This window comes from Nicotiana tabacum, chromosome 12 (assembly GCF_000715075.1).
Source record: "Nicotiana tabacum cultivar K326 chromosome 12, ASM71507v2, whole genome shotgun sequence".
NCBI classification, from domain to species: Eukaryota; Viridiplantae; Streptophyta; class Magnoliopsida; order Solanales; family Solanaceae; genus Nicotiana; species Nicotiana tabacum.
Window position 1 is genome coordinate 22,277,864 of NC_134091.1, and position 23,112 is coordinate 22,300,975.

At 35.7% G+C, this 23,112-nt stretch overlaps 2 protein-coding genes across 2 annotated transcripts; one reads left to right on the forward strand and one right to left on the reverse strand.

Moving 5' to 3' along the window:
- The first annotated feature begins 9,675 nt into the window (after positions 1-9,675).
- Positions 9,676-12,575, forward strand: LOC107765585 (subtilisin-like protease SBT1.7). Its single transcript, XM_016584252.2, has one exon. The coding sequence runs from the start codon at positions 10,006-10,008 to the stop codon at positions 12,304-12,306; it is 2,301 nt and encodes a 766-aa protein (XP_016439738.1). The 5' UTR covers positions 9,676-10,005; the 3' UTR covers positions 12,307-12,575.
- A 147-nt stretch (positions 12,576-12,722) lies between these two features.
- Positions 12,723-21,889, reverse strand: LOC107765586 (protein arginine N-methyltransferase 2-like). The gene is made up of 3 exons (XM_016584253.2): positions 21,412-21,889; positions 14,430-14,825; positions 12,723-13,154 (listed from the first exon to the last, which is right to left on the reverse strand). Exons 1-3 carry the CDS (start codon positions 21,683-21,685, stop codon positions 12,841-12,843), a joined length of 984 nt encoding a protein of 327 aa, XP_016439739.1. The 5' UTR covers positions 21,686-21,889; the 3' UTR covers positions 12,723-12,840.
- Positions 21,890-23,112: the final 1,223 nt, after the last annotated feature.

Here is a 23,112-nt window from a genome sequence, read left to right on the forward strand (position 1 = left end):
TATTATTTATTTTAAAATAATTTTTAAATTTATTAATAATAAAGAATTAAATGCAGAAGTAAAGTCTGAAATGTAGTGAATTATCCATAAAATAACGGTGTCTAAATACCATCCCAGAATTGGTGTCACAAGTGTACGAGCTTCTAAAATAATACAAATAAAGGTCTGAATAAAATAAAGCTGTCTGAAAACAAACACACAGCTAAAGTAAAGTAGACGGGGACTTCAGAACTGCGGACGCCGTGCAGTTATACCTCAAGTCTCCTATGGGTAGCTGAAATCCGAGCAAGTCTATGGTATGCCGTTGGGACCAACTCTGAAATCTGCACAAGAAGTGCAGAGTGTAGTATCAGTACAACCGACCCCATGTATTGGTAAGTGTTGAGCCTAACCTCGACGAAGTAGTGACGAGGCTAAGGCAAGTCACTCACATTAACCTGTAGGCAATAATAGTAACAACAACAATAATAAAAATAAATCAGGTAACTCATTTTTAATAGTTGAAGCCAACTCAGCAGTTATAACCAATTATACTTTCAACCAATTTCCGTTGCAGCGTGTAACCCGTTCCTACAATATATTCATTTTCAACCCTCCAATATATTTATTTTAATCAAGTATATATAGACTTTTACATAAGTCTATTGCGGCGTGCAATCCGATCCCCCAATATAGACTTTTAAATAAGTCTATTGCGGCATGCAATCTAATCCCCCAATATAGACTTTTAAATAAGTCTGTTATGGCGTGCAATCTGATCCCCCAATATAGACTTTTAAATAAGTATGTTGCGGCGTGCAATCCGATCCTCCAATATAGACTTTTAAATAAGTTTGTTGCGGCGTGCAATCCGATCCCCCAATATACATATATTTACTTTTATTTCCGTTGCGGCGTGCAACCCGTTCCCCCAATATACATATATTTACTTTCATTTCCGTTACGGCGTGCAACCCATTCCCCCAATATAACTTTAAACAACTCATAAATATAATAAAAATTACTCCAATAAATACCACGACTAATGAGAAACTATTAAGCATCAAGGTACACAATAATTATAATTTATTTATGAACAAACAATGGCAATTAGCAATTAATTATGAAAATCGTAGAGAAAATAAGCAATTTAATATTTAATATGCTACATATCAAGTAATAATTAAGACACATAATTCAAGTAGCATGTAGCAATTATTGTAGGAATTTCAAAATTTATATTTGACAAAAAATAGGAGAGAAACAATTATCATAATAATTAGTTCGTGTATTAAAACAAATTTAGGATTTTCAAATAATTATGCAAACAATTAATTTGACGACGTATAGACACTCGTCACCTCGCCTATACGTCGTTCACATGCATTTCACATAACAAATAATTTAAGGGTTCTATTCCCTCAAGTCAAGGTTAACCACGACACTTACCTCACTTTGCAATTTCAATCAATTACTCGACCACAGCTTTTCCTTTTAAAATTGTCTCCAAAAGTTTCAAATCTATTCACAAACAATTCGATATACTCAATACGAATCATATGAATTAATTCTATATGAATTTACTAATTTTCCGGATAAAATCCAAAATTCATTTTAAAAATTGACAGTGGGGCCCATGTCTTGAATCTCGGAAAAACTTACGAAATCCGAACATCCATTCCGAGACGAGTTCAACCATACAACAATTATCCAATTCCGATGTCAAATGGACCTTCAAATCTCAAATTTTTGTTTTTGGAAGATTTTATAAAAATCTGATTTTTCTCCCAAAATATCACGGATTCATGATATAAATGAGTATGGAATCATGAAATATAATCAATATAGGATAAGGAACACTTACCCCAATATTTTTCCGTGAAAATCGCCCAAGAATCGCCTTACCCGAGCTCAAAAATTAAAAATGGTTGAAAACGGGTCGAAATTCCATTTCGAGAACTTAAGTTCTGTTTTTTAGATTTTTATTCATCGCGATCGCGTAAAACACTTTTGCCCAGGTTCATTTTACTTTTCGGGATCACGGAAATGGCTTCGCGATCGCGAAGTACAATTTGCATAGACTGCCAATTTGCACTACGCGAACGCGACATTTCATACGCGAACGCGAAGCATAACCCCGTAGACCTACGCGATCGCATACCGTTTCATGCGAACGCGAAGAACAAATTTGAGTACCCCAGCTTCCGCCTCATTTTCTCTTCGCGAACATGAGGATTCGATCATGAACGCGAAGCTTTGCACTTCGACCCTTCGCGAACGCGTGCCCTCGGTCGCGAACGCGAAGCACAATTGTGCCAGTCCAGCTTTTCTCTTCGCGATCGCGAAGCACAAAACACTAGATGACACTAGAAGCTAAAAACCAGATTTTTCTCAAAGTTCAAATGGTCTGTTGGCTATCCGAAACTCACTCGAGCCCTCGGGCTCCAAACCAAACATGCACACAAGTTCAAAAACCTCATACGAACTCGCTCGCACAATCAAAACACCAATTTAACACCTAGAACTACGAATCGGACACCAAATTAAAGGAAATTTTCAAGAAAACTTTAAAACCTATATTTTTACAACCGGATATCCGAATCATGTCAAATCAACTCCGTTTCTTACCAAATTTGGCAGACAAATCATAAATATTATAATGGACCTATACCGGGCTCTGAAACTAAAATATGGACCCGGTGTCAATAAATCCAACATTAGTAAATTCTTAAAATTCATTAAGCTTTCAAACTTTTAATTTTTCATCAAAATTCCATATCTCGGGCTAGGGACCTCGGAATTCAATTTCGGGCATACGCCCAAGTCCCAAATCACGATACGAACCTACCAGAACTATCAAAATACTGATCCGAGTCCGTTTACTCAAAATATTGACCAAAGTCAACTCAATTGAGTTTTAAAGCTCTATTTCACATTTTAATCCATTTTTCGCATAAAAACTTTTTGAAAAATTTTACGGACTGCGCACGCAAGTTGAGTAGTGATAAATAGTGCTTTTCGAGGTCTTAGAACACAGAATTAATTATTAAATTTAAAGATGACATTTTGGGTCATTACAATTCTTCAAGTCAAGAATACAACAAGAGCCTTTGAGGCAGGGGCGGATATAGCCTTTCGGTTACAGGTTTAATTGAATTGTAACTTTCGACACACAATATAGATTTATATAAAAAAAATAATTAAAATCTTAACGAGTATTAAATTTGAACTCATAATTTTAACAGCACAATGAGCAATATTAAAAATCATTAAATTTAAATCTTAGATCCGCCTCTACTTTAAGGACATGGCATTTTGCAATTTGTTGAACCTTTTAATAAAAACTGTTTATTCGAATTCCTTTTAAGAATTCCTTTCCTTCGACAGCTGGAAAGTCTCCGTTTGAGGATACCATCTTCGCGGGATCGCAGTCCAACTCAAGGCTAAGCTTTACGGTCCGGTCACTTTCTTTCTGGATCAACTAACCTAACTCTTGAAGACATTCACTACCGACCCGTATAGATTTTTTTTTATATTTTTTGTGATGACGGCATTCTTCATTGACTTCGAATGTCGCATGAGACTGGCCCAAAGGACACGGCCAAGTCCAAGATAATAGGCTTTTATCAGTTGTGCCTCATCTCCCCCTTTATAATCGGAATACTATTACATAGGTTTGTTTTTTGTTCGATCAGCGAGAAAAAAGTTTACTACTATTTTAAAGCTTTTTAAGATATGTGCACTAGAACTGAAATCAAATTCTAAACATGAGGCTGAGAGTATATAAATCAAATTTCAAACGTATGACCATTGACCAATCAGATTCAGAAACATATTTTAGAAGACATATCAAAGACTGTTAGCTCAATCGCGACTAATCAAAGCTTTCCCTACCGTTTTGTTTGGCAGTTGTCACTGTTAATGTTGAAAACGAGAGTGATTACAACATGAAAATGATATATGTAGGGTACATATATAGCATATATGGTTATAATAATCCAAACAAATGAAGCTGGGCTCAGCAGCTCACCAATTGTCATCAATCTCATTATTGCTGGCTATTTAGTATGATGATTTATTGTAAAGCAACTTAATTCTCATTATTTCTAAAAATGGTCGGCCATCTTTAGAAGTTTTAAAAAGAGAGAGAGAGAGAGAAATTTACTAGTAATGTTACAAGACTGAAACTTTATAAAATAAGAGAAATTTTCATAAAGTACTACTCCATTGTTTAGAGTCTATAATTACCATATCTAATTATAGTAGCTACTGTTTAGTTGTTACCAGCGTGTATCACTTATATTCAGACATGCAATAAATACAGCTCGTGTCAACTGTATTCATTTACGCAACGAATATAACCAAGGTGAAATATAAAAATACAGAAAAATAGAATGTTTTAACCAATTAAGCTACGAGAGCTTGTTGCTCTCTTGTTTTAGTTGAAAATAATTGATCTCTTGTTTCAATATTACATGTGGATTTGTTATAAAATTTAAATATAGCTACAAATGATAATTTTCTGAAACTATAGCTACGAATGGTAAATATAGTGTTTGCTGTCTCACATAACTTTTTCATAAAATGATGAGTTAAGTTTTGTGTACTAACAATCATAATATTCTTTTACACCATCAAATTAAGTTATCATAACCGTTTATAACAAACATAATTTGATAATCCAAAATATAAAGTAGATTACTTGCTAATAACATGTTAAATTACAAATCACTATATCAGCATATATAATTTAAATCCAATGCAAATAAACAGACTTCTCATTAGTTATTATAGCCGTAAAACTAACCATGAGTTCAATGCACCAAGTTAGTAGAATTACTCTCAAATGAACATACAAGATGATTTCCACTCGAAACCACATAAAGAAACTGCATATACTAAATCAATCTACAATTATTTGACAAGATTTTACTTTTGTAAAACGAGAGACAAAATCCCTGTTGATCGTTTGGTCAAATTATCAATCAATCATCTAGCTAATTATGAAAACAAATGGCCCTTAATGGTCCATTAGTCATCCTGAAAACACTATAAAAAGAAATAGTACTAATTACCAACAGCAATTATTAGTGGTAGGCCCATTCCAGCTAATTGCCATAAAGATATAAACTACTATAATTAAGTGGTTTTCCTGTCAAATCACTTTCACTAAGAATAGCATGGAATTTAGAGTCAATTTGTGCGCCGAATTACTATTATAAGGTGATTGCAGGATTCCATGAACCAATAATTGCAGAAATTAGCTCAAAATCTTAGTGCGTTTTCTTTTCAGCGCCTAAACTATTTGGATTATTAGTGGCCTTTAAATTAGTAATTTCATCCAACATCCGAAGTAGATTACATAATTTAGCTTAGGAAAAGAAGGTTAAAATTGGTTTTTCTTCTAGTAATTTTAGTAGTATGGGTTCGCAAGTTCGACAGAATTCACTTTCTCAACTCAGATCCTATACGTATATGCGAAAACAAGTATAAATAGAGCAAATCTTTGAGCAAAAAAGCTGCAGGATACTGATAATAATTAATTATGATAGTTTTATTTAGTGGAATATGGGTAAATTATGTCATGGCCTTATGGTACGAAAATGATTATGTTGTCTATATCTCCACTAGACAAAATCTAGCTTGGACCATCCGATCTTCTTATCCCAACTGATATTTTAATGTGACAGCAAAAACAAAACAAGGCCAATATTTACGTCTTTTTCCTTAATTAATTGGGGTTTTGTGAAGTAGCATTATCACAAATATTATCCATTTCACTTTATGCAACAACTCGGCCGGTCATTTGAGAGTATTATAGCCCAAAACCCCTATTTATTTCTCCTTCTATTTTATTTTGTGGTTTTGTGACTTGTCGGGGTATTTAGTGTTGGATTCGGGAGAGTTTCGGAGTGGAATGGGACCCATAGTCCCTAGATTGAAAGTTTAAGTTTTAGGAATTTACCGCAATTTGAATTGTATGAAGACGACTCCGTAATGGAGTTTCGACAGTTCCAATAGCTCTTTAGGGTGATTTGGTCTTAGGAGCATGTCCGAATGTTGATTTGGAAGTACGTAGGTTATTTCGGCGTTAATTGGCGAAAGTTGAAAAATTGGATGATTTTTGAAAAGTTTGACCGGGAGTGGACTTTTTTGATATTGGGGTCGGATTCCGATTCCGGAAGTTGGAGTAGGTCTGTAATATCAATTGTGACTTGTGTGCAAAATTGGAGGTCAGTCGGACTTGATTTGTTAGGTTTCGGCGTCGAATGTAAAAGTTAGAAGTTCTAAAGTTCATTAGGCTTGAATTGATGTGCAGTTCGTGTTTTTAGCGCTGTTTGATGTGATTTGAAGGCTCGACTAATTTCGTATGATATTTTGGGACTTATTGGTATATTTGGTTGAGTTCCTGGGGGCCTCGGATGGATTCCGGATGATTAACACAACGAAAATTGGACTTAAAACAAATCTAGAAATTTTTGCCTTCTAGCGCAATCGCACCTGCGGAATTTTGCTAGCAGCTGCGAGCTCGCAAAAGCGGAACGGGACTAAGGCCTGAGTGTGGCAGTGGCCGCATGTGCGCATGAATGACCGCAGAAGCGGAGTCGCATCTGCGGCAGGTCAACCGCAGATGCGGAAATAGGAGAAGGGGAGCTGCTTCGCAGAAGCGATGTCCGCAGAAGCGTGATGAGCCGTAGAAGCGTGAACAGGCCTCACATCTGCGAGACCGCAGATGCTGCCAACTTTATCGCAGATGTGAAAGTCCTGGGCAGAAAAGGCCTAAGTTCGAGGGTTTAATTTTATTCTCCATTTTTGGACCTAGAGAGCGCGGATTGAGGCGAATTTTTGAGGGGTTTTCGAGGAAAATTTTGGGTAAGGATTCTTGATTTATTTTTGATTAATTTTCACTAACCTATCATTAATTTTTTTCATTTAATTAAGATTTTGGGTTGAGAAATTGGGGGGGGGGGGGATCCTTAGGCCGAATTTGAGGTTTTGATCGAGATTTTTGTATCGGATTTGAGTAATTTTGGTACGGGTGAACTCGATATCGAATGGGTGTTCGGATTTTATAATTTTGGTGGGGTTCCGAGATGTGGGCCAGGGTCGACTTTTTGGGACGATTTTTCAATTCTTTACTAAAGTCGTAGTTTCATTATTTAAATTAGTTTCTTATAGTTATATTTATAGTATGTAAATATTTTGGCTAGATTCGAGCCGATCGGAGCTGGAAAATCGAGGTAAAGGTCTTCTTATTGATTGATTGAGCGAGGTTTGAGGTAAGTGACTTGTCTAACCTTGTGTGGGAAAAATTTTCCTTAGGATTTGGTACTGTTATAGTAAATTGCAATACGTGAAGGTCGTGTACACGAAGTGACGAGTGCGTACTCGGGATAATTGTTGAAAATCCGGCTTTTTGCTAAATAGTTCCTTTTACTCTCTTAATTGAGTTACTCTAGCACGTGTAGTCGTCATGTTTAGCCTAATGTCACATGTCTACGTGTCTTATCTCTTACTTGTAATTTGTACAACATGCTTAGTTGAATTACCCGCTTCCTTGATTTTGCATTCAGTCTTTAACTGTAGGATTCCTTGCTGTAATTTCATTGTCCCATTTGTTATCAGTTGTATATTTACTTTTGGGACTACGAGACGGTACCTCGGGAACGCCCCTGTTGTATATTTACTTTTGGAACTACGAGACGGTAACTCGGGAGCGCCCCTGTTGTATATTTACTTTTGGGACTACGAGGCGGTACCTCGGGAGCGCCCTTGTTGTATATTTACTTTTGGGACTACGAGGCGGTACCTCGGGAGCGCCCCTGATTTTTACCTTTATTTGTTGTATTGTTATTGTTGTTGTTTCTTAACTTGTAAGAATCTTATTTTCCTCACGTGTTGTAGTTGTCTTCTTGAATCCCATGTCATTATCTTCTGTAAATTCTCATTGTTCACTTCTGAGTCATTTCATTATACTATTATATCTTCTGTCGTGTTTCCTATTATTTCCAGTAGGGCCCTGACCTGACCTCGTCACTACTCTACTGAGGTTAGGCTTGGCACTTACTGGGTACCATTGTGGTGTACTCATACTACGCTTCTGCGCATCTTTTTGTGCAGATCCAGGTACTGCTTACCAGAACAAGTATCAGTGAGCTAGCCCGTACGTGGAGACTTTAAGGTACATCTGCCAGCGTCCGCAGACCTCGGAGTCCTCCTCTATCTTTATTATCTTATTTTCCTCATTCATCATTAGACTCTGATGTACAGAGATATTTAGTATTTTTCTCTTTAGAACTTGTGACTTATTTCTATCGGATTTTGGGAGTTGTAACTATTTTGAATCGCAGTTTTTATTTATTTTAGATGATGAGGTTTGAGTTTCAGCTTTATATTCAGTTATTACGCATAATTGTTAGGCATACCTAGTCTTAGAGACTAGGTATCGTCACGACATCCTACGGAGGGAAATTGGGATAATGATGCTTTATCATTTCTCTTTCGAAAGGACATATACACTTCTAATTCATGTGGGCGCAAAAGCCTAATTCCTTCTCTTCTTTCTTCTGAAAAATCACAATTAGAAATTTAATTTAAATCAACTCGAATAACAATTTCATAGACTCACCATTCCTATGTTTGATCCCAAAAAGAGAAAAAGATATATTAAAAAAACCACTCATGTGGAAAATGATGTGTAAAGATCTTATATATGCGGCGTATTACTCAATTGCTTTTTGTTTATCCTTTTTCTTCGCTAGTGTACAAATCACACGCAAATAATTATCATATTCTAGAAAACGAACAAAAACTACTCTGATCTTGATGTTTACTACAAAGAACGTCTCCTTCAGCATCTACCGGTATGGCAATATCAGTTGTAAAGTTGAATTGGTTGCCTCACTAGCAATGCAAGGCCATAACTCTTTCAATTTTATCTTTCTTACTTCAAATTGGAACATTTCTCAACTTATGCATATCATCCTTGCTCAGAGTTATGTCTATTATTCTCTTCCTTGCTCGGGAGTCATGCTAATATTCTTTCAGTCACTTACAATTTTATTGATGTTGGAAAAGAAAAAAAAAGTTACAGTTTTATTGATATCGTTAGAAGGACAACTCTTTTCTCTTAATTTCGGGTAAAATATTTTAACAATAGCTCGCCGTAAGAAGGAAAATAAATTCACTTACAATTTCAAAAATATTCCAAATAAACTGTTCAACGGAAAAAAACGCCTTAATTTCAGCATTGCTAAGAAAAATTTCTCCATTCAAAGTATGTAGTGCACAGGTTTCTTATCCTAATCAAGTGCACATCACTTCCAGCCATACAAGAAATAGTTGGTCTCCCTCATACTGCATTCCTACTACAGCCTCTCTTTTTATAAGATAGTGTCATTATATAGAACATATATTATAACATAGCATAAAAATTAATTTCATAAAAAAATTAACTTTTACGGTGAATAACTGTTATAGAGAAGTCTGACAGCATCTTCGTACAAGTCCTGCTTTAAAACTGCACCTTTCAATTCTGAGACCACTTGAAATACTGCTTTACTTTAGGCCTTTGTTTTTATCTCTATAACCTTTCAGTAATAATTTTATATGTAACAGAGGAACTATACTAAATATTGGGAGGCCCATGTTGCTCTGTTAGTATAAAGGTAAAAAGCTACACACACGAGTGGACAGACAGCGTACAATTTTACCTTCCACTTGATCTGCATCAGACAGAGTACAAAACAATATTATCTCCACTCAACCCAAATTGATAGAAAAAAGATTCTCCTAAAAGCTGCATCATTTGATTGGGAAATAAAATAGTTGAATCTTTGACATGATTCAAATATTTCAATCAAGTGGGACATAGATCAACATAGAAATCTTGACGCCAAGGAATTGTATTCGAACAGTCCTTGGCTACTCTATAAATAAGCCCCCATGAATTCCCCTCAATGAACCATTATCAGCATTCATATTAGCACCCGACCCCTCTCTACCAAAGGAAAGAACCGTAGAAAGATGAAAAGACCCGGGGTCATGGTTCTCTCAATACTAGTCCTAGTGTTGTTTCATGTATTTGTTGATGCTGGCCAGAACCAGAGGAAGACTTACATAATCCACATGGACAAATCCAACATGCCTGCTGATTTTGATGATCATACTCTGTGGTATGACTCATCTTTGAAGTCAGTATCCAAAGGCGCCAACATGCTTTATACCTACAACAATGTCATCCATGGCTACTCAACACAGCTAACAGCTGATGAAGCCAAATCACTTGAACAGCAACCTGGAATTCTCTCGGTCCACGAGGAAGTGAGATACGAGCTTCATACCACTCGATCCCCTACATTTCTGGGACTTGAAGGACGTGAAAGTAAATCATTCTTTCTTCAAGCTGAAACAAGGAGTGAGGTCATTATTGGTGTGCTGGACACTGGTGTTTGGCCTGAATCAAAAAGTTTTGATGACACTGGACTAGGTCCAGTCCCTACGAGCTGGAAGGGTGAGTGTCAAATTGGCAAGAACTTCAAAGCATCAAGCTGTAATCGGAAACTCATTGGTGCAAGTTTTTTCTCACAAGGTTATGAAGCAGCTTTCGGGGCAATTGATGAGACCACGGAATCCAAGTCACCAAGGGATGATGATGGCCATGGGACACACACTGCAACTACAGCAGCTGGCTCGGTTGTAACTGGAGCTAGCCTCTTTGGTTATGCTGCTGGTACAGCACGTGGGATGGCTTCACACGCAAGAGTGGCTGCATATAAAGTATGTTGGGCTGGAGGATGTTTTAGCAGCGACATACTAGCAGGGATGGACCAGGCCATCATAGATGGTGTAAATGTACTCTCACTGTCCCTTGGTGGCACAATTTCTGATTATTACAGGGATATAGTAGCAATTGGAGCATTTTCTGCAGCTTCTCAAGGAATCTTCGTCTCGTGCTCGGCTGGGAATGGCGGGCCAGGCTCTGGATCCCTCTCCAACGTTGCACCATGGATAACTACTGTAGGTGCAGGAACCATGGACCGTGAATTCCCAGCATATATTAGCATTGGAAATGGAAAAAAATTCAATGGAGTATCACTTTACAGTGGAAAGGCATTACCTAGTTCTGTGATGCCACTGGTGTATGCTGGAAATGCCAGCCAAGCATCAAATGGCAATTTATGCACAAGTGGTAGTCTGATTCCAGAAAAAGTTGCTGGGAAAATTGTTGTATGTGACCGAGGGATGAATGCAAGGGCACAGAAGGGTTTGGTTGTCAAAGATGCTGGTGGAATAGGGATGATTTTGGCAAACACAGACTCTTACGGAGATGAGTTGGTTGCTGATGCACATCTCATACCAACAGCTGCAGTTGGTCAAACTGCTGGTGACATGATCAAAAGGTACATTGCTTCTGACAGTAATCCAACTACCACAATTGCATTTGGAGGTACCAAGTTGGGTGTTCAACCATCACCGGTCGTAGCAGCTTTTAGTTCCAGAGGGCCAAACTCAATCACACCGGAGATACTTAAACCTGATTTGATAGCACCAGGTGTCAATATTCTCGCTGGTTGGACAGGAAAAGTTGGACCAACAGGTTTGCCAGAAGACACCAGGAATGTGGGTTTCAACATCATCTCTGGAACTTCCATGTCATGTCCCCATGTAAGTGGGCTTGCAGCACTACTCAAAGCCGCCCATCCAGAATGGAGTCCAGCAGCTATAAGGTCAGCACTGATGACTACAGGTTACAGCACATACAAGAACGGAAAAATGATAGAGGATGTTGCAACAGGAATGTCATCTACACCATTTGATCATGGCGCTGGACATGTGAATCCAGCAGCAGCTCTGAATCCTGGTTTAGTGTATGATCTCACAGTCGATGACTATATAAATTTCCTTTGTGCCCTGGACTACAGTCCAAGTATGATCAAGGTCATCGCGAAGCGAGACATTTCCTGTGAAAACAATAAGGAATATAGAGTTGCTGACCTTAATTACCCATCTTTTGCCATTCCTTTGGAAACGGCCTGGGGCGAACATGCAAATAGTAGTGCACCTACAGTGACCAGATATACGAGGACTCTAACAAACGTGGGAAATCCAGCTACATACAAGGCCTCAGTCTCTTCTGAAATGCAGGAAGTGAAGATTCTGGTTGAACCACAAACACTTACTTTCAGTCGAAAGAATGAAAAGAAAACCTACACTGTGACATTCACTGCTAGTTCCAAGCCATCAGGCACAACTAGCTTTGCTCGACTGGAATGGTCAGATGGACAACATGTTGTTGCTAGCCCAATTGCTTTCAGTTGGACATGATTATGCTAATTCTAAGTCATTCACTGCAAATGTACAAGTGCAAATATTCCTATAAAATAATTACTAGTGTGCAGCAGCTACTCCTCTAATATTCCACCAACTAAACAAATAGCCCTGACCTATAATTAAGAGGCCTAGGCAATTCTAGCATCTAGACAAGGAAAATGTTGGTTGATTTGTCCACCAAAAGACTGGTGTTTTACTTGCCTGATTATTATGTACCAAGCCACACATTATGGATAATACAATTGGCTTTCTGGCTTATCTCAGTCATTGACTATATCTTGTGACTCAATTTGCACTTAAATAATCCCCTTGGAGTAACAGCACATTCATGGCCTAAAGAAAATTTAAGAAAAATGCCGTCCGACAAACATAATCAAGAAGGTAACATAATGTTTTTCCTCGAAGCTAAATTGAGAAAAGGATACCATTAAAAGAGTAAAAGGCAAATGAAAGTCACAACAAGCAAAGAAACGAAGCGTAGGAGAGATTCATCTGACATCACATTATCAGTGCTGCTAGAAGAGAATATCATTCTGATTCGCTCATAGACTGACAAACAGGGAGGTAATATGTATCTAACTGCCAGTACTTCTGTTTAACACCCTCCCAAACTGTTTCACTTAAACAATCCTTCACTGGTAATGGTATCAGCTGCGTAGAATATCCCAAACTCTCAAGTTCTAAGGAGACTATCTGGCAGTAGACGATATGAAAGAAAGGGTTACCTCCACATAGACCATTAAAAAATGAATAGATACCACCAGGCTTCAACAATCTAGGAAGATGTTGATGAAATTTCCGCATATCTTCGTAATATTCCCCATAAGTATCAAAAAATATGCCTGCAGAACAAAGTAGACTCACATTAAGATAAAATCACAAAGCTGAGAAAAAGAAGGCAACAGATAGAAGCTGAACTTCAACCTAGCAAAAGAGATCTGATCTTGAATAATTAACTCACATGATCAAGTTTGCAACGTCGGAGATCTATAACTTTTTTTCCGGCATGCCTTCTATTAGTTGTGTTATTGTTTTTGAAAGTTATAGAGCATCATATGTGTAGTGGTCAAAAATAAATCGTGCCTGCTACGTACTTAGCTAGACGGTCCTGAACCAACTCCTATATGATAAGAGCCGCAGAATCTATCCCATTGTATGACGTATTCCATGATTGATTGCACGACCCCAATCACATCAAAGTGCTACGCTCAGGAACTTCAATACGTGGATCTTTGGCCATGAATCACGACCTCCACATGCCTGGCCCACAGCTCACTGACGTTACTGTCTCCACTCAAGTCCAAAGGAATAAGGCTGAGTCCACTGGATTCCTCAACCAACCCTGAGATATTTGGCCATGGTCTTACCCAACTAACTCACATCCTTGTCTTTAGAGACTCCAACGGTACTTGGACTCAGAGATAACCAAGTCTCCCGTTCTACAAATGGGTAGTCAGACCTTCCACAATCGAACATCCAAACATACTACTATCAGCTTAGTCACAAAAACAATTACACTGCTCATTTTACAACTTCCACTGCTGCAACCTTTAATTTTCTTACTAGATAGAATACTCTATACCTTTCTGCTTCAACGAAGCCCTGTAACGATTGTGGACAGGCACTATCAATAAAAAACACCGCCCCCCGTCTTTGTTTACTATGTGCTCTTCATTTTATTATTACGATCTTGATTAGTTTTGCTGCCAATGCCCCCTTCCTTCCCTGATTGATAATAGATTTTACCATCTATAGTATATTGTTGGTTGCGAGGCATTAATGTCATTGGAACGACAAGAATCAACATATCAAATCAACAGTTATTAGCTCGAAAGAAAATTACTCCCGCATGAAGATAAACATTTAAGAGGACAGCCTCCCAACCTCCTACAAAGTTTTTTAGAGAGGAAATTAATTTTATGTACAACTGTGTCTCTAAGTTCATACACCCAATAATAAGTGCATACATAGCCTGAAGAACATGTATCAAGTATTCATGATAACAAGAATGATGCACAAACTACAGTAAAATCAAAAGCAAGTGTATTATTAGCATATGTTGAGTAAACAGTTTCTTTCTTCTTTTGAAACTGGGAAGGCTAGTAGTAGGAGTTTACCATCATAAGATTCAAGTACTGAAATGACATCTTGCCACCGACCAAATAGGATTTTCACATTCTCCTTCTCACCCCACCCGGCGCGTATCATACGATCATAGACCTCTGGATGAGCTTCAATGATAGTGTGCGACAAAGGCGCATATTGCTGTATGGCAGTATCTACGAGGCCCATCCCAAATCCAATGTTGAGTATGTGGCCACCATTTGAGCAGATAGCCTTCGCGTGAGCTTCCATCAATGGCTTCTCCCAAGCCATCATAACAGCCTTGCTATCAGCGTCCATAATCTTATCTTCACTGAAACTAACTCTATCTTCTAAATAGTCCCCATCTGAGTTCCCCTTTGCATTTTCTTTCCTTGCGATTGTTCCAAGGATTAACTCTGCCTGGATTGCTATATAATGAAGAGTAAACATGTTTGATCAGTAATATTAAGCTAAGCAGCCTCAGAATTTTAGTTGAACTACATATGACGTAAAAGCGAGTAATGGCTTCAAACGCACGATTTCTACCTGATAATATCGAGTTGACTCTCAGACGTATTGGGGAACATAGACAAACATTAATGATAATAATATACAACTAGTACTTATTAAAGAAAGTAATGATAGCAATACAATAAATTATATTTTTGATTGTAAACAATATGATAAATTATTTACTTCTAGAAGTTAGTTTTTTGTGTCATTTCTTTATTACGAACTATTTCTTCCATCCCTAAAAATCTGACACTTTCCATTTTGGGATGTTTCAGTATGTTCGACACCACCCCACAGATAACATTTTTACCAGGCTAAATTTTGCAACCATCTCTTAGATATACTCTTTCACTACCACTAATATGATAAAGACATCAATCTACATCTCAAACTAGTGCCTAGTCAGAAAACATCACATAAAATTGGAGCTGTCAGCTACATAAGATAAAATAACAGGTAGATTGGCTCACGAATACATGAAGTATTATGCATTGGATAACAAAGCAGCATTTTTTATGCAGGAAATGTGATGTCAAAACTCCCGTTACTTCAAGAGTATTTTAGTGATTTAAGTCGTCTTATCCCGGTATTGCTAATACACATATTATTACTCCACATTCCATCTTACTTAGAACAATACATAATTTTCTCATAAGTTATGATGTTATTGTAGGATTGCATATATATGTTCTTAACACGCAGCGGAAGACAATAACAATTCTCGGCAGAACTTTTCGAGTTTAAAATTTATTTACATGTCAAAGATCGGATCTAAGACGTACCTGGAGAAGAGAGTCTCGTTTTAAATTTCTTTGATAGTGCGAAGACTCTATGTGTATCCACACCGAGACTGATCCTTGCTATCAACTCTTTGATCAATGAAACCCGCGAACAAATTGAACGAAATATTGTGTTGAAATTTTTCTCAAAAATCTCAACTCAAAGGTGGAAAAACAAGAAACAATTTTTTTATATTAGTATTTTCTATCTTGGCTTTGTATTGCACTATTACTTTCTCAAAGTGATTTTCTTCTCAAGAATAACTCTCTTGGTTGCTGCGTGACTTTACAATATGTATAAGATCTATATAACCAATTCTTAATAAGGACTCACATATATATACATAATTTCCATTGGAAAATACAAATCACATGCCTTATGGGATTTGATGAAAAATACAAATCACATGCCTTATGGTCAATATTTTCCTACTGAAAATATAATCCCATTCCAAATGGGTTTGTTGCTGACAATTCCTTTACACGTGAATTCAATTCTAAATTGAATTCTACAACATAGTCTCCATTAAAAAAACATGTAACTCATTTCTTTTGTTGACAATACACGTGAATTCAATTCTAAATTGAATTCTACAACTTAGTCAACATTTAGAAAAACATGTAACTCATTTCTAGAATTCAATTCTAAATTGAATTCTACAACTTAGTCAACATTTTAAAAAAAACATGTAACTCATTTCTTTTGTTGACAATACACGTGAATTCAATTCTAAATTGAATTCTACAACTTAGTCAACATTTATATTCATATACACAAATATTAATTATAATTACCAAGTATATATATACACAAATATTAATTATAATTACCAAGTACATATATATATATATATCAACCAAGAGATGTAATTTAATTTTCTTATTTAAAATAGAAAACTTCAACTTGTCCACAATATTAATTATATCCTCTGTGCTAGCAAAGAATATAATAATATTTTATTTGGACTAATAACTAAATTTATTTGACTAATTAAATTCTTTAATTTAATTATCAAATAATAAAGTAATTAATCCTTTAGCAAAGATCAGAACACTCGTTAGTGTGCGACCCCATAGGTTCAATACTAAGCCGGTAGTAAATTGATCACATCAATATACTAATCAAGGGTGGCGTCTAGCAACACTCCTTAACGACCGGATAGCATGAAGTATACAATTTACTCTCAAGAACCCGTAGAAGAATAATGCATTAATTCCTTTTATCCTTATAGCTCTGAGTCACCCTAGGATATGGTTCAACTGTCAAATCATAATAGGCGACCAACTATGTGTTCATGTCAAATATAATCGACCATTGAATGACCTAAGAAACTCTTTTCTTCTTTCATTCAGCCAAGGTCTTAATTTGGTCGGTTATAATTCATGATAACATGGAGCTTAAACTCATTACCAAGAGTTGACAGATTCCATCTTGATCAATCACTAATTCTACAATTATTTAATCGTACCCAATATCCTTTCAACTATCGCCCTAGGGCCATAGGTGTCTAGTATCAAAGCACAATAAATAACTTGTCAATTACTATGATGATATCAGGTCAAAGGAAACTCTTACATCACATTCTTCAAGAGAATATCCTATTGACAGTTTATGGTAATTCTAACCATTAGGAATTATCCAATGAATCGGTTCAATGATCATATCTCTAAATGCATCATCTATTTATGTGATTTAGTTAATGAGATCAACTAATCTTTATCCCATAAAGACGATCACATAAATATTGATCTAACTGGATTACTAATGTCCAAATTAATAATCCTACGATCAAGAACAAAATTTAGATTAAATTGTAAGAGACTTTACTCTCATTATTATGATCTCCATCATGATGACAAGTCTCAAAATTTAATCAAGGACCTTATTAAATTAATCAAGCAATTAATAATAACTATGATAAACGAATATCAAATGCCATATATTTTTATATCAAATAACATTCACAAAAATATGTTCAAATCATCAAATATGAGATTGGATCTAGGGCATATCTAATATATCCTTAACAATCTCCCACTTGCACTAGAGCCAATCGCTCTTGTACTTCATTCCCAATTTCCACTTGTGCTTGTCAAACTCCTTTGATCCAAGAGCCTTAGTGAATGGGTCTGCAGCATTTTCCTTTCCATCAACCTTTTGAATCCCGACGTCTCCACGTTCAATAATCTCTCTTATCAAGTGATACCTTCGCAGGACGTGTTTAGATTTTTGGTGTGATCTTGATTCTTTTGCTTGAGCAATGGCTCCAGTATTGTAACACAATAATGGAACTGCACCTTCATTTAAGGTGAATACATAACCAGAAATAGATTTGCTATCATCTCTATCTGAAGAGAAACTTGCATCAGTATAACCTTCAAGTTTCAACTCAGAATCTCCATAAATGAGGAATTGGTCTTTAGTCATTCTTAAATACTTAAGAATGGTCTTCACCTTCCAATGTTCCTCACCAGGATTTGCCTGATATCGGCTAGTTACTCCTAGTGCATAAGCCACATCAGGACGTGTACATGTCATGGTATACATGATAGCTCCCACTACACTAGCGTATGGGATCCTACTCATGCGTTCTCTCTCTTCATGTGTTTTACGACAATCCTCCCTACTGAGAGTAATTCCAGTGCCTATCGGTAGATAGCCTTTTTTGGAATTATCCATGTTATACCTCTTTAGGATGGTATCAATGTACAAATAGCGGGAAAGTCCAAGCAGTTTCCTCGATCTATCTCTATAGATCTTTATTCCCAATATATAAGTTGCTTCTCCCAAGTTTTTCATGGAGAACTGTTCAGATAGCCAAATCTTGGTACTTTGCAATGCCGGTATATCATTTCCTATGAGCAATATATCATCAACATACAGTACTAAGAATATGATTGTGCTCCCACTAACCTTTTTGTACACGCAAGGCTGTTCTTCGCATCTAACAAAATTGAACTTTTCAATTGTCTTATTAAAGCGAATATTCCAACTTCGAGAAGCTTTCTTTAGTCCATAAATGAATCTATGTAGCTTGCAAATTTTATTATGATCAGGCGGAAATGTGAAACCTTCAGGTTGTGTCATGTACACATCCTTTTCTAGCTCACCATTAAGAAAAGATGTTTTCAAATCCATTTGTCATATTTCATAATCGTAGTATACTGCTATAGCAAGGAAAATCCGAATTGATTTGAGCATGGCCACGGGAGAGAAAGTCTCATCATAGTCGACTCCTTCTTTCTGACGATATCCCTTGGCAACAAGACGTGCTTTGTAGGTCTCCACGTTTCCGTCTGCTCCAATCTTTTTCTTAAAAACCTGGTAGTAAGACATTCTTCCAAGTATTCCTGATAAATCTTGGTGGCATCATCATCATCCTCATCTGGGACTTCCTTGGCAGGTTTATCGATCACATCAATAAGCTTTTCATGCATGAGAACAATTCTCAAATTTCTGTACCAATCATCAAAGTTTGGTCTTACCAACTTGTTGGTCTCAAGTATTCCACGCAGTGATATCACAGACATATTGAGAAATCTAAAATTAGAAAAGAAAAGACTATTATAAGAACATATTTACACATATCATAAAGACATGGACTTTTATCTAAATGATATTTTCACTAATTAAAAGTTCTGCCTAGGATTGTTATTGTCTTTCGATACACGTTAAGAACATCTATATGCAATTCTACAGATCATCACAGTGCGAAGAAGAGCCTTGTATGTACAAAAAGGTTAGTGGGAGCACAATCATATTCTTAGTACTGTATGTTGATGATCTGTAGTATTGCATATAGATGTTCTTAACGCGCAGCGGAAGACAATAACAATCATAGGTAGAATTTTTATTGTTTAAAATTTATTTACATGTAACTCATTTCTTTTGTTGACAATACACGTGAATTCAATTCTAAATTGAATTCTACAACTTAGTTCAACATATTAAAAATAAACATGTAACTCATTTCTAGAATTCAATTCTAAATTGAATTCTACAACTTAGTCAACATTTTAAAAAAAATGTAACTAAATTTTAAACAATAAAAGTTCTGTCTAGGATTGTTATTGTCTTCCATTGCGCGTTAAGAACATCTATATGCAATCCTACAGTGGTATCAGAGCAATTAATAATAACTATGATAAACGAATATAAAATGCCATATATTTTTATATCAAATAACATTCATAAAAATATGTTCAAATCATCAAATATGAGATTGGATCTAGGACATATCTAATATATCCCTAACAATTATAAGTACTTGGTAATTATAATTAATATTTATGTATATGAATATAAATGTTGACTAAGTTGTATAATTCAATTTAGAATTGAATTCACGTGTATTGTCAACAAAAAAAATAAGTTACATGTTTTTTTTAAATGTTGACTAAGTTGTAGAATTCAATTTAGAATTGAATTCCATGAGTTACATATTTTTTAAAATGTTGACTAAGTTGTAGAATTCAATTTAGAATTGAATTCCACGTATATTGTCAACAAAAGAAATGAATTACATGTTTTTTTTAATGGAGACTAAGTTGTAAAATTCAATCTAGAATTGAATTCACGTGTAAAGGAATTGTCGGCAACAAACCCATTTGGAATGGGATTATATTTTCAGTAAGAAAATATTGACCATAAGGCATGTGATTTGTATTTTCCATCAAATCTCATAAGGCATGTGATTTGTATTTTCCAATGGAAATTATGTATATATATGTGAGTCCTTATTAAGAATTGGTTATATAGATCTTATACATATTGTAAAGTCACGCAGAAACCAAGAGAGTTATTCTTGAGAAGAAAATCACTTTGAGAAAGTAATAGTACAATCAAAGCAAAGATAGAAAATACTAGTAAAAGAAAAATGTTCACCTGAGTTAAGATTTTTGAGAAAAATTTCAACACAATATTTTCATTCAATTTGTTCGCGGGGTTTCATTGATCAAAGAACTAATAGCAAGGATCAGTCTCGGTGTGGATACGCATAGTCTTCGCACTATCGAATAAATTTAAAACGAGACTCTCTTCACCGGGTACGTCTTAGATCCGATCTTTGACATGTAAATAAATTTTAAACTCGAAAAGTTCTGCCGAGTATTATTATTGTCTTCCGATGCGTGTTAAGAACATCTATATGCAATCCTACAGTGGTATCAGAGCACAATAAATAACTTGTCAATTACTATGATGATATCATGTCAAAGGAAACTCTTACATCATATTCTTCAAGAGAATATCTTATTGACAGTTTATGGTAATTCTAACCATTAGCAATTATCCAATGAATCGGTTCAATGATCATATCTCTATATGCATCATCTATTTATGTGATTTAGTTAATGAGATCAACTAATCGTTATCCCATAAAGACAATCACATAAATATTCATCTAACCGGATTACTAATGTCCAAATTAATAATCCTACGATCAAGAACAAAATTTAAATTAAATTGTAAGAGACTTTATTCTCATTATCATGATCTCCATCATGATGACAAGTCTCAAAATTTAATCAAGGATCTTATTAAATTAATGAAGCAATTAATAATAATTATGATAAATGAATATCAAATACCATATATTTTTATATCAAATAAAATTCACAAAAATATGTTCAAATCATCAAATATGATATTGGATCTAGGGCATATCTAATATATCCCTAACAGTTATATAAGAAAGAGAGTACAAGGATTAAAAGTAAGCACCGGAATTGAGAAGAACGTCAAAGGCATCTTGATGACCAGCGTCCATGGCGAAGTCACCGGCAGAGACATTTGAAGGAGATAAGGCATTCCATGGGCCACCAGCATCGAGAAGAGCTTTTACCACCTCGGCGTGGCCGTGCTTGGCGGCGTGCATCAGCGGAGTAAGTCCGTCTTTGTCGAAGTAGGTGACATCGGCGCCGGACTCAATTAGAGATTTGATTTTGTTGATGTCGCCATTCCGAGCTGTTTCACAGAGTGCTTCTTCGTCCGCCATGTCTGAGCAGAAACTCTGGGAATATTTGGCGGTGATTTTCTTTAGTTTGGACTTCAGAGTGTGAGGGTTTTAGGGGCAGATTGCACTCTTGGTCCTCGAGTTATACGTTAACTCTAATTTCGATCGTTGAATTATAGGTTTTAGTATTACTTAATCCTTAATTTTGTATAAAACTCTCTCCATAAAAATATGAACAAATAACCTATTATTTTTTGTTTCCATTCGGGTTAGAACCTAATACTTCATAGTTCTCCAACCACTTTAGTGACCATTAGGTTATACCCTTAGGTGCAGAAGATTAAAATAGTTGAGGGCCATGTTTCTTTTAATTTTCAGTTCTTGTCCGATATTCGCATCGACACCCGACTAAATTTAGATTCGTACTAAAAAAATTTATTTTGGTGGGTAAAGCACAAAGATGACTTCATATTCAATACTGTAACCCAAAGTACAAAGATGACTTCATACTTATGATTGGAACATGAGACTACCACTCAACACTAACTCTTGTTGGATAGAAGTGTAATTTTTGCTAATAGTGTTATCGAGGTTCTTGAATTATTTTTTCTCTAGTTTACCCAATTAAGCTCAATTATCCCTCCTTTAACTACAACTTGAAAATTATGAAATTTTGACTAAAAAACATATATATGTAATAAAATTTCCATATCTATATCTATATTTATATCTATCTATATTATTATAAAAGTACGAATATTCAAACACTAAATGTTGAACGACGAAAATATCCTCGAAAATTTGACGGACTTTTATACCCTTTCAAAGCTAAACAATTCATTCGAAGAATAAACTCGATATTGGATACATTGGTAATATTCGGATCTTGCAAACAATTAAGAGGTTATCTTTATGAGATTTTTTTCGTGGTAGGACACTAAATTTGATTGGGAGAGGATTGCTATTTATAAGATTCTCGACCAGGAATCCTAAGTTTATAACTTTTTGTGCTTCGTATTATTATAGTCAAGGTATCGTACGGCAGTGGCGGAGCAAACTAATCTCAAATTGTAATGCAAATTTACAGGTAAAAATTTTATCCATGCTATGAATATTTAGTACATAAATTCTTCTCAAGATTCTTTACCACGATCAATGCATTGTACTTCAATAGGCGATGGTTCGATGCAATGTCCAGAGGAGGTGAAGTTTGACTTTTACCAAGTCAATTTGTTTGTTCTTTTGTACTTTGTATATTATTTGTAGGATATACAATATATAGTCTTAGATCGTTCCTGTCATTGCTTCTTGATGAAACTATTTTGACTGATTTAATTTTTTATGTCTCTAGCTTTCGTTACTCTTAAGTTTATGCATCCAAGTCTAAAATATTTGGTTGTTTCTTTCGTATTTTGTACATTATTCGTAGGAGATACACTATATAGTCTTTTAGATTAATTGTACAAGTT

Excerpts from the sequence above, each read along its gene's own strand:
- LOC107765586 (XM_016584253.2), bottom strand. The coding sequence starts at position 21,685 with ATGGCGGACGAAGAAGCACTCTGTGAAACAGCTCGGAATGGCGACATC. Across the intron at positions 14,826-21,411 it reads TGACGTTCTTCTCAATTCCG|CAATCCAGGCAGAGTTAATC; the intron begins GTGCTTACTTTT and ends TTCATTATATAG. Across the intron at positions 13,155-14,429 it reads AGTACTTGAATCTTATGATG|GCATATTTTTTGATACTTAT; the intron begins GTAAACTCCTAC and ends TTTGTTCTGCAG.
- LOC107765585 (XM_016584252.2), top strand. The coding sequence starts at position 10,006 with ATGAAAAGACCCGGGGTCATGGTTCTCTCAATACTAGTCCTAGTGTTG.